The sequence below is a fragment of the Elephas maximus genome, chromosome 6 (genome assembly GCF_024166365.1).
Source record: "Elephas maximus indicus isolate mEleMax1 chromosome 6, mEleMax1 primary haplotype, whole genome shotgun sequence".
Classification (NCBI taxonomy): Eukaryota; Metazoa; Chordata; class Mammalia; order Proboscidea; family Elephantidae; genus Elephas; species Elephas maximus.
Genome location: NC_064824.1, coordinates 64,343,392 through 64,358,760, shown reverse-complemented (window position 1 = coordinate 64,358,760; position 15,369 = coordinate 64,343,392). Strand labels below are relative to the sequence as shown.

Here is a 15,369-nt window from a genome sequence, read left to right as displayed (position 1 = left end):
ATTAGCTCACAGTGGAATGGTGAACTTAGAGACACTGGACTCCTGCACGTTCAAAGTACTCACACAAAGCACAGTGGCAGCCTGTGGAATTCCTCTCTAAAGATCCTTTGATCCTTTACTCCTAATGATTTTGGATCATCATTATGGATGATGGATAAAATTATACCATAAAATCTAAAGATGGGTGATATTGATTTGAATCTAATAAAAAAATTACTTTCTTCTTGAGCTTTGCTCAAAGAATACCTTTCTTTTATTGTGTGAAACGAACAGTCTTAGAAAGTATTTTTTAAATGTCACATCTTTGGGATGTTTCAAAACCAGCCATCCTCTTTGAGGGAGGTTTTTTTTGAATTTGTATTTTCTACAGTTTGATGATGTTCAACTTTTGAGTGCCAGTATTTCAAGTTCTTAGACAATCCTACTTTATATCTCTCAGAACAAGAAATAACCAACTAGCACTAACTACCATCCATACTAGCACAAAAGAGCCTTAAAATGTTAATGGCTGTCTCAGGAAATGTTGGTGATAAATTCATAAGTGACCATCTTAGGATAAGTTCTAATGCGACAACTGTATTTAACACATCAAAACACACAGTGTTTGCTCACAAGCAATGTTGTAGAAAACATATCTTCAAGGCAATCGGAAGGAGAACCATGAGGAGTAATAAAGAATTTGATTTGATTATATTTTCAATAATGATGAAGAGACTTCCTAAATACATAAAGGACAAATATTGTATAAGACCACTATTATAAGAACTCGAGAAATAGTTTAAACTGAGAAGAAAATATTCTTTGATGGTTATGAGAGGGGGGAGGGAGGAAGACGGGTATTCACTAATTAGATGTAGATAACTATTTTAGGTGAAGAGAAGAACAACATACAGTACAGGAGAGGTCAGCACAACTGGACTAAACCAAAAGCAAAGAAGTTCCCTGAATAAACTGAATGCTTCAAAGGCCAGCGTAGCAAGGGCAGGGGTTTCGGAACCATGGTTTCAGGGGACATCTAAGTGAATTGGCATAATAAAATCTATTAAGAAAACATTCTGCATCCCACTTTAGAGAGTGGCATCTGGGGCCTTACACGCTAGCATGAAGCCATCTAGGATGCATCAGTTGGTCTCAACCCACCTGGAGCAAGGGAGAATGAAGAATACCAAAGACACAATGTAATTTTGAGCCCAAGAAACAGAAAGGGCCACATAAACCAGAAACTACATCAGCCTGAGTCCAGAAGAACTAGATGGTGCCTGGCTACGACCAATGACTGCCCTGACAGGGAACACAACAGAGAACCCCTGAGGGAGCAGGAGATCAGTGGGATGCAGACCCCAAGTTCTCATAAAAAGACCAGACTTAATGGTCTGACTGAGACTGGAAGCACCCCGGTGGTCATGGTCCCCAGACCTGTAAGCCCAAGACAGGAACCATTCCCAAAGTTAACTCTTCAGACGGATTGGACTGGACAATGGAATAGAAAATGATACTGGTGAAAAATGAGCTTCTTGGATCAAGTAGACACATGAGACTAAATTGGCAACTTCTGCCTGGAGAGGAGATGAGGGGGCAGAGGGGGTCAGAAGCTGGCCGATGGACACTGAGAGAGTGGAGGGAAGGAGTGTGCTGTCTGATTAAGGGGAGAGCAATTAGCGAGGTGCATATAAATTTTTGAGAGACTGACTTGATTTGTAAACATTCACTTAAAGCACAATAAAAAAGAAAAAATACGTAAGTTTACAGTCAAATAATGTTTCAGAAATAGTGTTTGATGAATGCACATTAGAGAATTTGCAAAGAGACACAAAGATTACAGTAATTACTTCTATGAAATAGAATCAGGAAGATAGTGGAAGAGACTTTTTCCCACTATATATACCATTGTACATTTAGATTTTTTAACCAATTATCACTTTTAGGGAAAAATAGAGAATTTTAGAAGGTACTTATAGTCATTATCATATTTAATAAAAAGGCAGGAGTGCTACCTATGGTATGCTTCATACCCCTAATACTAGCATGTCTACCTCTATGATTTTATATTTGCATTTATTTTTATTTGTGTATATATATAGACTGCCAAAGTTAAACTATTTTTGCTGACAAGCACATAAGTGACAAATTTTTTACTTTTTATTAAAATCATATCCATGTGAAAATTATAGAATAATACATTTATAATATCAAAAGGGAAATTTTCATACTAATTAATTTCACTGCTCGTATAGTATATTCTTCCACTTTCCACATTATAAGAAAGGAAAACTACATAAATGATTAAGTTTATAAAAATGAAAATACTTGTAAAATTAATTATGCATTGGCATGATCCTCTGTAAATATGATTATGCTCAAGATGAAAAACAACTGTTAATATTATAGATGATCTCCAATAAATAAAAAGCTGTAAAGAAGTTCAATAATTAAATTGAGCAATGGTTGATATGAAAATTTAATATATTTCCCCTTAAGAACTTATAGATGTTGGCCTTTTTATTTAAGATATTTTAAGCTTTAAGACCCTATGAAAGATACTTATATTTTAACAAGTATATAAATCAAAGGGTAAGGATGAATTAGACCTCAATTGTCTATATTTCCAGGACACATTCATAAATATTTAACTTTATATACAGTACTGAAATAGTTACTGTGTAAATACTGTAATGCAGTCCTGGGAAACAATGAATTTCTAAAAATCTATTAGCAACAATAATTTGACCTGTGATACAGGTTATTTGTGATTCATATTAAATATTTTGATGATTTCTGTACCAGTGAACAATAATACTGAATAATTATAATTGATTATATAATCAAGTCTGAGCATAACTCTGAATGTAATTAACAAAAATAACATGCATAAAAGCTGACTATGAAAAAAAGTTTCAGTGGCAGGACACAATGAATAAAATGCCCTCAATTTTTACTTGATTATAAATTAACTTGGCCTACAGTTTCTTTGACATGCTTTTGCAAACAGTGAGAAAACCAAATATTGGTGTTTATGTTTTCATTAATTTAGCCTAAGTCAGAATTCTGCAAATAAGAATCATTTTATTTACAAGTTGTGTCTAGCTGAGAAAACCATTGTAACTATTTATTTATGAGTTGTTGATATTTTGTCTAATAGCAGTGAGGTGCATTTATTTCTTCTGTCAGCAGTTCCTCCCATTCCTTTGCCTCAAAATCCAGGCCAATACTTCTGTTTTCAGAGTTTAAGGACTTGGTCTCAGTTCTAAAGAATTACAGTGCTTTCTCTTTCAGTTCCCTGATGACTGTTGGTCTTTGGCATTTTGATTCCAATACATTGAACTCTTTTTTTGTCTTGGTGGAACACCTTCTATCTATATCATCCTGCTACATGTTTATAAATTGAAGAGAATAGGAAAAATATGTTTAGGGTTTATCTTACACTAATTTTTTTTCTTCAATCTTTAGTATCAATAAGTGTTTTCTGCTAGTTGTCAGACCTCACCTTTCAATTAACAAGCCTTAGCAATTTGGCACTTGTAGTGTTATTGCTGTTTGGGTCTTGGTTGTCCTAAAATAATAATTGTTGTACATAAATTTAAAACATAATAATAAAAATGTGGCCAATACTTTGCAAATGTGATAGTTAACATCAAAATGTTACCTTATGCCAGTTTCTTGAAATATTTACTTGTTAGCATAATGAAAACAATACAGTGTATTTCCACAGGATGTGTAGATAGAAAGATCAAGTATAGGTACATTGTAAGGTTACTTGATCTTAATGTGTGTTTATATGTGTTTATGGCCATCATACTTGTTAATCTGTTTTCATAACACTTTGCATGACTCTGATCATTAAATCTGGCTTAATCGCAGGATTTGAATGAATGCTAAATGTACTATCTGGTGGGGTGGTGGATTTTTTTTTTAGAGATCGAACCCATGGAGTTCTTCTGAATGCAGCACAGTTGATAACCCAGTGCCGGGAGAAGGAGAAGAAGCAGAGGCTGAACCCATAAATCCAGATGAGCCAGAGGCCTGTTTCACAGATGGTAAGAGAAAAATTGAGACCTTGATTAGCATCCATTTATTAGTGTTTTGGGTTTTGTCTTAATACTTCCCAGGAGTGTTTACCAAATGTCAGAGGACCCTGTTTGGTTCTAATTCTGCCATGGCTCTATGACTAAGGGGACGTCACTGGAGCTCTCTAGGCTTCAGCTTCCATGCTTAAACATTGTATTAATAAAATTTATAGTTACAGTTTGCTATTCTATAAAGCAAGTGCCTGAGTGGTTAAGTATTATACAAAGCGTTGGTGGTTCAAACCCACCCACAGGCACCTCGGGACACAGGCCTGGTGATGTGCTTACAAAAAGCCACATCCAAGAAAGCCCTGTAGTAGCATCACTAGGGTTGGTGTCACCCAGTGCTGTAATTCATGGTGTCACCCCTCCTCCCATGGACCTCTTACCATACCAGACCATACAGAATCCTTAGTAATGTTTACTATCAATTTTAATCCTAGAATAATATGTGATAGAGTTGTAAATTGCTTAAATGTAATATTTCTTAGATTAATGAATACTAACGATAATTGTTTTGTTAAATCTTTCTATATTGAATTACATTATTAGTTACAACCTTATTACTAACTGAGCAGAAGCCTTTTTTATTTTTCTCCTTCTTTTCCTTTAATTACTACTTCATTCTCAAAAAAGTTCAGGTTCACAAATACTACTTACCACAATATTGTAGCTAAAACACCAGAAAATTTGACAAAATCAGCAACTATAAAAACGTCAGCAGCAACAAAAACAACAGAGCGTGCTTCTAGCATGGGCAGACAAAACCACGTTTCAAAGTGTCATCGTAATTGGGTAATAATGACAGCTCTGACGGGAGCACGTTAACCCGCCTGCTGCCGTCGAGTCGATTCCGACTCATAGGGACACTAGAGGGCAGAGTAGGACTGCCCCATATTAAGGTTCAAAAAGTAAATTAGCATAGAGTTTTAGCCTTGTAGGTATATTGTTACATGTAAGCTGGGCTTATGAAAAATGTCTTTGTTGTTATAACTAACCACAGGGATATTTTATTAAAAATAATACATTTCTGCTGAAATATTGCACAAAGATTTTATAGACAGTCATTTTGGTGTCACCCAGTGAGGTCTGCACCCCACACACCCTAGTGACACCACTGCTATGGAGCTGTTCTACTCTGTACACATAGGGTCACCACGAGTCAGAATCCGCTCAATGCCAATTAACAACAACATACTATACAGCACTCTGCTGTTGTTCCCAGCTCCATGGAGTTAGCAGAATACAAGCTAATGGGGTAAACGGTACTATTGCCTTTTACATCAAAAACTGAAGCTACTTGCCAACTGTCAGTAAACCATTTGATGCAATTGACCACAGTCTATCTTGAAATTCTTCCATCCCTTGTGTTTAGAAGCTACACTACCTTTGTTCTCCTTTTACCTCTCTGAAGGTTATGATTGCCTTTCCGTGTTTTTCTTAATGACTGTTTTTCTGCGCATCCCATAAATAATGATGTTCCCCACATTTTGGTCCTTGGTTATCTTCTTTTCTTATTCTGCAGCCCTGAGGGATTTCATCCATGTCTATGACTTAAGCTGTCATTTCTGTGCTCTTTGCTCTTACATCATAGTCTTTACTCCTGACCTTGCTCCTGAGTTCCAGATCTACCTTCAGCTCCTCATTGGCCATCTCCTCCTGATGTTCTAAAACATTTCAAGATTTGTAAGTTTAAAACAAACTTAGTGGGGTCTCTTCCATCAAATCTACTGCTGCCTCCAGTCTTTCTCACATTCATGACATCATGATTTATCCTCTCTCTCAAGCTACAGTCTTCGAGTCCACCCCAAGCTCTTTTCTAGGCACAAGTTGATCAGAAACTCTGAGGATAGGGCCTACGCCTTTTGAGTGATTTTTATGCATGCCTGAATTTGAGGACTATTGGATAAAATCCAAACTCCTTAATTGGTATGTGAAGACCCTTACATTTGGGCTCAGTATATATTTTTTTGCTGTTGTTGTTTGTTTTTGTTTTTTTAAGGGACCCTTCTGATGCAGTGGTTAAGTGCTCTGCTGCTAACTGAAAGGTCAGTGGTTTGAACCCACCAGCCTCTCCGCAGGAGAAAAGACCTGGCGATCTGCTCCCATAAAGATTCCCACTGCTGTCGAGTCGATTCTGACTCATAGCGACCCTATAGGACAGAGTAGAACTGCCAGATAGAGTTTCCAAGGAGCACCTGGCGGATTCAAACTGCCAACCTCTTGGTTAGCAGCCGTAGCACTTAACCACTGCGCCACCAAGGTTTCCCTCCCAGGAAGATTACAGCCTAAGAAACCCTATGGGGCAGTTCTGCTCTGTCACATGTGGCCTCTATGAGTTGAAAATCAACTTGATGGCACCTAACAACAACAAAATACTGTTTTTGTTTGTTTGTTTTGTTTTGTTTTTTTAACAGTACTCCCACGCATCCAATTTCTGTCATACTGAACTTCTCACTACCGGAATATGCCAGGGATTTTCACAGTAGGGTATTTTCGAACATGCTTTCCCTCTAACTGTAATGCCATATCTTGTTTCCCTTTTTACCTCATCATTTGAGGACCCAGCCCCTTATCAGCTCCTAAATAAAGCTTCCCCCCTCTCCCCACATCCTCCAGTGTCCTTAACACTTTGTTTCTATCTTTGGGAGTGATTTGCTCCTGTTTAATCTGTTTCTGCCTAATTTATGTGTTCATAAGTTGATTTTTGCAAGTATCTGGTAAGGTCCTCAAGAGACGAGACTGTGTGTTGTAACTTTGCATCCCCAGTAACATCAGCAAAAATGGTAATCGATACCTTCCAGTCACTGCTGAATTTCGGAGATTCAAGGCACATATCAGATATTTAGTAAATATTGTAGCTTAAATAAATTTATTTCCCTTTCCCGTAGTAATTATGAATTTGTGTGATTATTTATGATTTTTCAATAGAATTATGTAGCAAACAATAGGTTTGTAAGCTTAAAAATATTAGAATCAGCCTGTGATATTTATGCTGTTGTAACTGTTCTTGCTAATGAATGGAGCTAGTCAGTCACAGATATTAGTATCACATCTATTTGGAGATTATAGTCAGAAGTTACTCAGATGGTGGATTTAAAATGTTATTCAAAGGAATAATTTTGATCTAACATAGGAAAGTTTATAGCATTGTCTGAGTAAGTATTGTCTGGGTAAGTATTCTGCCATCTAAGCACATGCACATAAGCAAACCTGTAATAGATTGTAATAAAAAATACAATACAATAATATAAAGTACACATTTTGAAGCCTGATAAATATGAGTTCTAAGTGACCTACTGCTAACTGGCAGTAAGTCCTCGGGAACATTTTTTTTCTTTAAATTTTATTTATTTTATTGTTGTTGTTGAGACTGTACACAGCCAAACATACACCAGTTCAACAGTTTCTACGTGTACAGTTCAGTGACATTGATTATATTCTTCGAGTTGTGCAACCGTTCTCACCCTCCTTTTTTAAAGTTCCTATCTAACCTTTTGAGTTGCTGCTATCAATTTGATCCCATATTGATAGTTCTTAAAAGAGCATTATGCTCAAGGCAGACATTTTTTGCTAGTTAAGCTAAAATATTTTTCAGTTTTAAGAAGACTTCAGAAGATATTTTTGGCTTAAGGTTTAAAGATTATCTCAGGGCAATCGTTTCTGGGGTTCATCCACCCTCCATGGCTCCAGAAAGTCTAGAGTCCATGAGAATTTGAAATTATTTTCTGCATTTTCTCCCTTTTGATCAGGATTCTGTTCTTAAATCTTTGATTGAAATATTCAGTAATGGTTGTTGTTAGGTGTTGGCGAGTCAGATCCAACTCATCAGGACCCTATAGGACAGAGTAGAACTACCCCAAGGATTTCCAAGGAGCAGCTGGTGGATTTGAACTGCTAACCTTTTGGTTATCAGCTGAGCTCTTAACCACTGTGCCATCAGGGCTCTTCAGTAATTGTAGCCGGGCACCATCCAGTTCTTCTGGTCCCATGACAAGAGATGGGGTTGTTCATGGAGGCAATTAAACACACATTCTTTATTCTCCTATTCCTGACTCTCTTTCTTCCCCTGTACCAGGTGAATAGAGACCAGTCATTTTGCCTTGGATGGCCATTTGCAAGCTTTTAAGACCCTAGGCACTAAGCAACGAACTAGGGGGTAGAACAGAAACACATAACACATTATTAGGCCAACTAACTGGGATGTCCCATGAAACCATGACCTTAAACCTCCAAACCAAGGAACCAAATCCCATGAGGTGTTTGGTGGTACCTAAGCAGCCTCTGTAGCTACCTTTTTTTTTTTTTTTTTTTGTCATTGCTATCACACAATTTTTCCTCTTGTTGTATCTCGGGTTTCTCATCTGTAAATGAAGATAACATTAACATTCACATCAAGGGTATTATATGATTTTTTTTTTTTTTATGATATAGTGCTTATAAATTCTATTTAGAAACTATGCTACCTTTGGTGCTAGTGACTTACTGCCTACTCAGGGGCTTATCCTCGGTATTTTTGCAGAAATCATTGACTTGCTTTCATTCTCCAAGATGTTTTTCAAACAATCTCCTGCAACCTCATGCACTAACACATATTACTGGCAAGAAAGGTATCTGCAAACTGTAAGGAATGCATAAATTTTCTTTAAATACAACCCAAACCTCATTTTCTGTGAGAAGCGAAGAAGTATGATACCCAATCAATATAAATTTTGTGTTTGCTGAAATTAGTGCTATAAGCCACACACATGGAGTTTCCTTTACAAGTGCTTGTGTTAAAGGAATTTAAGAATCTCAACAACATGTATGACTTGTTGCTCAGTAAGTACCATGGAAACTCGGATCTGTACAGATGCTACCAAGATTTCCTCTATCCATTTTATGAATGACCCTGACTTAAAATTTTAGGAAAATTAGAAAGAAGTTGGGCTGTTAAGCAAATGATGGCTTCAAACAAAAAAGAAGCTTTAGAAAAACGTAAATGTTCTATAAACCCATTGCCATCAAGTTGATTGCTATTCATGGCAACCTTATGTCTGCCAGAATAAAATTGTGCACCAGAGGGCTTTCATAGCTGTGACCTTTCAGAAGCAGATCTCTATGCTTTTCTTCCGAGGCACTTCTGGGGGGCCTCAAATCACCACCCTTTCAGTTAGTAGCCCAGTGCTTAACCATCTGCGCCACCCAACAACTCCTCAACCCTCTATAAAAACATTAATTCTATGCAATTTCAGACTATGGATGCTATGTTACTGAGATGTTGTTATTAGGTGCCATCGAGTCAATTCTGACTCATAGCAACCCTATATACAACAGAATAAAACACTGCCTGGTCCTGCACCATCTTCATGATCACTGTTGTGCTTAAACCCATTGCTGCAGCCACTGTGCCAATCCATCTCATTGAGGGCTTTCCTCTTTTTCGCTGACCCTCTACTTTAGCAGCAATGATGTCCTTCTCCAGGGACTGGTCGTTCCTGATAACATGTCCAAATTATATGAGGCAAAGTCTTGCCACCCTCACTTCTAAGGAGCATTCTGGCTGTCCTTTTTCCAAGACATATTTGTTAGTTCCTTTGGCAGTTCACGGTATATTAAGTATTCTTTGCCAACACCATAATTCAAAGGCCTCAATTCTTCTTCAGTCCCCCTTATTCATTGTCCAGCTTTCACATGCATATGAGGCAATTGAAAATATCATGGCTTGGGTCAGGCACACCTTAGTCTTCAAGGTGACGTCTTTGCTTTTCAACACTTTAAAGAGGTCTTTTGCAGCACATTTGCCCGGTGCAATACGTTGATTTCTTGACTGCTGCTTTGATGGGCATTGATTGTGGATCCAAATAAAATGAAATCCTTATAAACATTATAACTTAAAATGTTATTGAAATCAAACTTTATAAAGGTTATTTTAATTCTACAGAACATCAATGAGAATATTTTTGTGATTACTTTGAGATTAATCATAACTTCTAAATTTTTTTTTTTTTTTTCTAAATTGAAGCCAGCACATAAACACATTTTTCAAATGAACCTTGGCCTGAACCATTAAAAATGGCCTGAGGGAATGCACACCTCTGAATCAGGTCAGTTTGAGCAGATTTGCTCCGTTGGGGGCTTTACCCAGTCACTAGGCTTAGCCTGATAAATTCAACAGGGCAGTCAAATTGATCAGCCTTTCTATGATTTATTCACTCAAATCATTCCTTTTATTTATTCAACAAATGATTCATTAAATACCAGGCACAGTTTTGAGCACTGGAGATAGAGCAGTGAGCAAAACAATGACCCTGTCCCAGTAAACATGTAAATAGGTAGCAGGTCACATAAGTAAGAAGTGCTGTGGAGCCAGTAAAGGGAAAAGGGTGAGGGATGTCAGTCTACTCTCATATAAATATAGTGGTCAGAGAAGGCCTTTCTAAAAAGATGACATTTAATCAGAGGCCTGAAGAAAATTGAAATATGCCATGCAAATATCTAAAGGAAGATTATTTTAGGTACAATAACCCAATGTGGGCTTATGCATAACGTTTAAGGCAAATCAAAGGACTGGTATGCCTAGAGTAGATTGAGAGATGGGAAGAATGGCAAAAGTTGAGATCACAGATGTAGTAGGGGCCAGATTGAAGGACACTATAAGGATCTGATCTAAAAGCCTCACAACATGTAGTTTTGAAAATAGATGGGTGTATAGTCATGGAAAAAGCAGGGAGACCTCTTAGAGGCTCTTTCAGTGAACTGGGTGAGAGATGATAGTAGTTAGTGTGGTAGTGTTGGGGATGCTGAGAGTGAGATTCTAGATATATTTTGAAGTTAGAGCTTAAAGTATTTCCTGATGGTTTGAATGTAACATGTGAAAAAGAGGAGTCAAAGATGACTCCAAGGTCGGGGCCTCAGAAACTGGAAGTATATACTTGCCACATGAAGACTTTGAGAAAAGTGGGCTTGTAAGGGCGGGAAATCAGGAACTCATTCACTTACATTGGAAATAACTCTTACCAATTCATGATTGGCCTACAAGATCACAGGTAGAACCAAAGCCAGGTCAGAGCAGCATTTGACCTCTAGAAATTTTTGCTACCTGAAAGGCAGCAAAAACGTCAAAGGAAGTGTGGGAGACAGTCACATCAAAGTAGTTGTGTTTTCACTGAAGACGAATACTGAAGTGGTTTTGTTGTCCATTGCCTCAAAACCACCAATTCTTTTCATCTTCACAACTATCACTTTACTAATGTGTTTTATTGATCTGCATCTTCTTCCTCTTTTTTTATTGCTCCCCTATTCTATGCCATGTCTTACCTTAGTTCTGTTCCAGTAGCTTCATAATTCAAGACTGAAGATAGTTTCTTTAACCCTAGAGTTTGCCTTGTTCCTCACTCTCCTTGATGCCACATGTCGTGGCAACCTGTAATTATGAGCATGACATGCCTCTTTGATTCTACATGGTTTTATATTCCTTTTGGATTATACAATTAATAAACTACATAATCAGAATTAGGTTTGAGAGGGACACCAACATTTTTCAAAATAAAGTATTTTCGATTAATTTGGTAGGAGGAGCCTATTCAGTTTCCCCCCAAAAATGTCCTCAGCTCAATAATTTCCTATAAAATAAAAAATTCTAACTTTAACAACACAATACCCAACCCTCTTGTCCTTTTTTTGGAGTGGTGCTGGGGAGAAAATGTTAACCAAATATTTGTTTTACAGGATTTAGAAATGTTTAAGAAGTAGTGAAGTAAAGGTTTGTTTACCTAATCAATTTTTACACTACGTGTACTGATCATACTGCTATATTTTTGTTATTGTTGTTATAATTTTTATTAATGGGCAGTCCATCTTAAAAGTGGTTAGTGGTCTCTTTTTTTTATCTGAGAGCATTGGTTTAACATGATGAAACCTAGCATAGACTTTATGTAATGCATCATGAGAGCAAATTAATGAAACCACCCAAAAGAAACAGCATTTACTCACTGGGACCCATTAAAATGTTTGAGAGGTTCTCTGTTATGTTTTCGTTAATTAATAGTCATTTTAAGAAGAAGGTGTGATAATGTTGCTAACCAGCTAGGATGGAAATCTCTTGGCCTTTGCATGAAAGCCAGACAGGCGGTTGAGCACTCCTGCCTCCAAAAAAGAGAAACTCTCTGAGGTGTTATAAACCCTGAGGGCAATATTTATGAACCACCATCTCAGATGAAAAGTTTACTTACTTTTCTAATTAGGATGCATAGTGTTTTTTCTTGCCTCAATCATTAATTTTTCTCATCAATTTCAAGACTGACTAAAATAAATCTCATATAGTAAAATCTTCTTAACCAAAAAGATAACTTTCTCCTCTGCTATTTAAACTTGAGGCAGCTAGATTCTGTTCTGCACAGGATATTTGTTGTTTTTTTTTTTTTTTTAATTTGAGATAAACTCTAAAATTATTAAGCATTAAGTTAATATAAAAAAAAATTCACCTCAATTTTTCTACTCTCTGATGTTTTCTTCTGCCTTGAAAGAAATTATCCAGGAGTTCAATTTCCGACCCCACCCTATTACTATTTTTCTATCTCGTTTTATAAAATATCCCCTCTTAACTAAATGTGTTTGAGATATAAAGGAATTACATGTACAATGAAAGTAAGTCTTTTCAGATACAATATCATGTTAACTGGAATTAACATTGGATAAATGAAGTCATGGGTATGTTTTCCATGCAACCTGAGTTTCTTTTTTTTTTTTTTTCCTTTTTCATCCAATCTTTGTGTAAATTCTAGAATTTGTAGATATGCAACCTTTCAGATTACAACTAAAGGCAAAGAAGATTTTGGAAGTCTTTTTTGGGCATCACATCTTTTTTAAGTCAATCATATACCATGTATTAAGTTGTGTAGAGGACTGTAGTAAGCACGAGGAGCAGAAAGAAAAGTAATGACAGACACATCTCAGCCTTTTGGAAATATAACCTACCAGAGAGAAAGAGGGGAACACAGAAATTGCACATGATAGCAAAACTCCAGAAATTAGGGAAAATACATAGCTTGCTACATTCCTGTAGTTCTAGAAATTAAAGTTCTAGGGATATCTAGTATTACCTGGAGCAATGAGCTAATTTTACTTCAGAAACATAAAAGGAGCCATAACAAGACAGTGTCTAACAGGTGTAGTTCATGAAGAAAATTCTAGTTTTGTTGTTTCATGACTTCCAGCTTATGATTCTCACAATATTTTAAGCTCACTATTTTTTTTATTGAAATATTTTATAGAAAAGGAAATTATTATTTAAGGGCCGAACTTGCCAGCTTCTGAAGCCATATCAAAAAAGTGCTGCCTATTCTTACCCTCCCACCTTCAACATTCCCTCAAATGAGTCTCTTAATTACACACTTTTAAGTTTTTTGAGAGAGGAATTAATTGTAGTTCCTCTTTTTAAATCCTTTTCTTTTTCAATATTAGTTTCGGTTGTTTTTCTTTTTTTGATTCTGTTGATTTTTTTAATTTTTCCATCATCACTCTGGACCTCTCTAGTGATGGCCCTGTTCAACACTCTTTCATGACATTTTTTACTCCCTGACTTCCTTGTTGCTGTAGCCTCTGGGTTCTCCGGGTAATCTCTCACCACTCCAACTGTCTCCTTTTCCTTCAAGGTTTCTCCCTTCCAGTGTGTTTAGGTGAATGTCTAAAAACCATCTCTCCAATACAAAGAAAGTACACATACGTACATCACTTCATTGTAAATTTTACTGACAGAACGGATATGTGGCTTACGCTTTGCAAATAATAACAATATATGGAACATACTCTGAATTCCATACAGCTGATTGTTTCTCACAGAATGCTTTTGATTTTGCCAGACTTCTGTATTCATAGACAACCTATGATAGCAACTGAAGAACAAATATAGTTTCAACATGAAAAGGTTGGTCTTTTCATTTATGTTAATCAGTAAGATGAACGGAAAAATAAGCTATATGCCAGAACTTTCTTCTTCATCAATGGCATGAACAGTGCTTGGCTGAAACAAATAATAGTTTTTGAATACTAGAAGAATATTTCCTCAATTCTTTGTGCTATTCACAATATAATGGCTACAAACACCCATTCTTTCACGTGTAATCTGTTTTACCAACATTTCCTTCATCACTTCCTTAAGTCTACTCTAGAAAATCAACAAGCCCTGATTTGATTATTTTTGTAGTGTAAAGATTCCCACCGTGGCTGATTTCAACCTATTGAAGTGACTTCACTGAAAGTGGAGTTGGGAAGAGATACACAGTAGCTGAACAGTATAAAGTATTTCTACCATAGTAGATATAAATATCCTCAAGCACACAGATAATAGTAAAAACTTGTAATCAGAAGGTAGTGAGTTTGAGTATTATTTTTGTTTTAAAACATATATTATTTAATTTGAAGTTTATATAATTTAATTTTTAATAAAGGCTGCATTTAACAACCAAACTTGTTGCCATCAAGTCGATTCCGACTCATAGCAACCCTATAAGACAGAGTAGAACTGCCCCATAGGATTTCCAAGGAGCACCTTGGTGGACTCAAACTGCCGACCTTTTGGTTAGCACCATAGCGCTTACCTACTATGCCACCAGGGTTTCTGTTTAACAACCAGTTAGCAAAAATTTAAAAATGAATTCTCATGAGCCAGTATGAGCCAGCTCCAGCACACCACTGAATTCTGTCCCTTGATGTTGCTGTTCAGAATATTCCAATTTGGCCTTTTTCTCTCCTTACCCTACATACTTTGATTCCAACGTATTCTTTTCTAGCCCAGATATTTTCCCTGAGTTTCAGATTCACAGCTGCAAATATCTCCAGGATATCTGTGTTTAGAAGGTTCACAGGCATCCAGAACTCATTATCTCCCACGTAAGCTTCTGCTTCTATTGTCTTCATTTCATTGTTGAGATCTACCCTGTCTTCCAGGACTCCCTTTCTGTTACATTCCACATCCAGTCACTCACTAAATCCTCCTGATTTTACCTACCAAATATGAGTTGAATCTGTTATTGCTCTAGTTCCTTAGTAGAAATGCCTTAATATTGCCCTTCTCTTCTCTTGTCAGGGATACTAAACAGAACCCTAAATGATTTTCTGGCACTGGGTCTTTCCTTACCCCAAACCCTGCCTCTCCCCTTTCTTCCAGTCTGTCCTCCACGAAGTTGTTGGAGACATTTATTTAAATTGCCGTCTGCTTAAGTCATTTCTCTGCTTACAATCCTTCCCTTACTCCTGAACATCTAAGGATATAGGCCAAACTCCTTAAGGTAGAATCTGACCAATTTCTCCAACCTCATCTCTC

At 36.7% G+C, this 15,369-nt stretch overlaps 1 protein-coding gene across 5 annotated transcripts in view; it reads left to right on the top strand.

Annotated features, from left to right (window-relative positions):
• The window catches only part of SCN9A (sodium voltage-gated channel alpha subunit 9), a 190,453-nt gene that overhangs the window by 139,478 nt on the left and 35,606 nt on the right, over positions 1 to 15,369 (top strand). For all 5 annotated transcript variants that reach the window (XM_049887354.1, XM_049887351.1, XM_049887350.1 and 2 more), the window contains one exon: positions 3,914 to 4,034. In XM_049887354.1, the coding sequence (XP_049743311.1) occupies positions 3,914 to 4,034 (121 nt within the window). The remainder of the gene's footprint in view (positions 1 to 3,913; positions 4,035 to 15,369) is intronic.